Source organism: Austrofundulus limnaeus, unplaced genomic scaffold, assembly GCF_001266775.1.
Source record: "Austrofundulus limnaeus strain Quisiro unplaced genomic scaffold, Austrofundulus_limnaeus-1.0 Scaffold774, whole genome shotgun sequence".
NCBI classification, from domain to species: Eukaryota; Metazoa; Chordata; class Actinopteri; order Cyprinodontiformes; family Rivulidae; genus Austrofundulus; species Austrofundulus limnaeus.
The window spans coordinates 89,044-90,956 of NW_013953176.1; the positions used below are offsets into that span (position 1 = coordinate 89,044).

General features: G+C 38.8%; 1 protein-coding gene across 1 annotated transcript in view; it reads right to left on the bottom strand.

Moving 5' to 3' along the window:
• LOC106532467 (heme oxygenase 2) overlaps nt 1-1,913 on the bottom strand; it is a 13,334-nt gene that overhangs the window by 1,749 nt on the left and 9,672 nt on the right. The window contains exons 5-7 of the mRNA XM_014028516.1: nt 1,532-1,699; nt 1,030-1,353; nt 795-927 (exon numbers count right to left, since the gene is read on the bottom strand). Coding sequence (XP_013883970.1) covers nt 795-927; nt 1,030-1,353; nt 1,532-1,699 — 625 coding nt within the window. The remainder of the gene's footprint in view (nt 1-794; nt 928-1,029; nt 1,354-1,531; nt 1,700-1,913) is intronic.

Genomic DNA, 1,913 nt, shown 5'->3' on the forward strand with positions numbered 1-1,913 from the left:
CTGCAGTGTGAAGGCTGAGTGTTGACTGACAGCTGAAATTTTCTGGGAAAACTACAGTCGTTGAAACTGAAATCAGAAAAACAGTAGCTAAAACCAGCTAAATACCTAAAGGCTAAAAGTAACAAAAAGCCAACTAAATGTAGCAACGGCTGGCGAAAAGCTTTAACAGCAAAAGCCTAAAAGTAATACACTAAAATCTAAATGGCTTGAATTTAATAATTTTTTTTAATTTAAATAGCGTCTTATCAAGTCCACACGAACCCAAAGCTCTTTAAACTTCACCCATTCACACACTGCTTGCTAAAAAGACTTGTTATAAGCTAAATGTAGCAAAAGGCTAGCCAGAAGATAAAAATAGAAAAAATTCTAACAACTAAAAGGAACAAATGGTAGCTATTAGCAAAAAGTAGCAAAATGCAAGCTTAAAACTGCTAAACATCAGTTAAAAGCTAAAAGTAACAAAAGGCTAACTCAACTCATAAAAAGCCGGTGTTAAGGCTAAAGAAGTAAAAGACTAGCTAAAAGTAGAAAAATGCAAGCTATAAGCTAAAAGGAGCAAAACATAGAATAAAATCTAAAATAAGCAGAACATTAAAATAATGCTAGTTAAAGGCTAAAGGTAGAACAATAGCTGGAAGTTTAAAGTAGCGACACTAATCTTCACTATAATCCTATTAAGAAAAATAAGCAACATTTGTAGAAATATCACATTAGTAATATTATGTGTTCTATAAAGGAAAAACAAACATTTGTCATTTAAGAGCAGTTTTGTTTGTTTGTTTGTTTGTTGTTACCCATTTTAGCTGCATAGTATGGGCACTTGCTGATATCACCACCATGCATGATTTCTGCATGGCTGTGTCCAGAACCTGCATCCTGGACCTCCTCTTTGATGGTCTTTCCAATCTCCTCCAGTTCTGTGAAGACCTGTTTTAGAATAAAAAGCTTACGAACCTCATCTGAAAAGAATCTTCTTTGTTCATTTATTTCCTGCTCTCTGTTCTTCTGCTCGGTGTTTCTGTGGCTCACCGTCACGTTGAAGCCAAAAGCTTTATTGGACTCGTCGACAATCCTTTGTTTGGTCTCCGGGTCCAGCTCCAGCTCGTTCATCCTACTTCGGTAAAGCTGCTTGAAGCTCTTGTGACTGTGGATTTCCTCAAACTGGTAGAAGTTCAGACCCTCTCCTGTAGAGGGGAGCTTTAGCGCTCTCTGAGCCACTTTCTTTAGGACCTGTCCGCCTGAGAGATCGCCCATGTAGCGGGTGTAGGAGTGGCTCACCAACAGTACCGGGTCCTTCTGGCCCACCTCGTGGATGCGATCCACATAGAGTTTAATGCCTGCAGAGAGGCTGATCTGTGAGGGCAAACACAGCAGAGAAAATTAACTTTCCTCCTGTCAAAACGTTGATTAATATGAACACAACCATGAAATGATTTGTGTTCTGTTTTCAATTACTGGTAAATTAAAAAAAATGTAACATTTTCTCATGACTTTTACCTGGTAACTTATCCTCTGTGTGTTTCTTGCTCACCTGGCTCTCCCAGTTGTCTCCATAAAAATACTCCAGATCTCTGACGAGAGCTTCTCGACGGTGAAGCTCTGCGGGGAAGTAGATTGGAGCGATGTGAGGATGGTCTTTATTCCTCTCAATCTCCTCCTCCATGGCAGAGTAGACAAAATATAAAGCTGCTGTGCCTCGCTGATGACATATGAAAGAAAAATTAAATGCAATTTTGTTCATTTCTTACTGTGATGGAGCATACTTGCCCCTTCACACTTTTCAGCAGACTTTGATTTAGATCACAGTTCCTATGCACACATACTTTACACATAGCCATGTCATCCTCAAATTCTCCTTTCAGTTAGTTTGCAATTGGTCAGTAAAGTCATTGTCATATATTTTTCCTCATCAG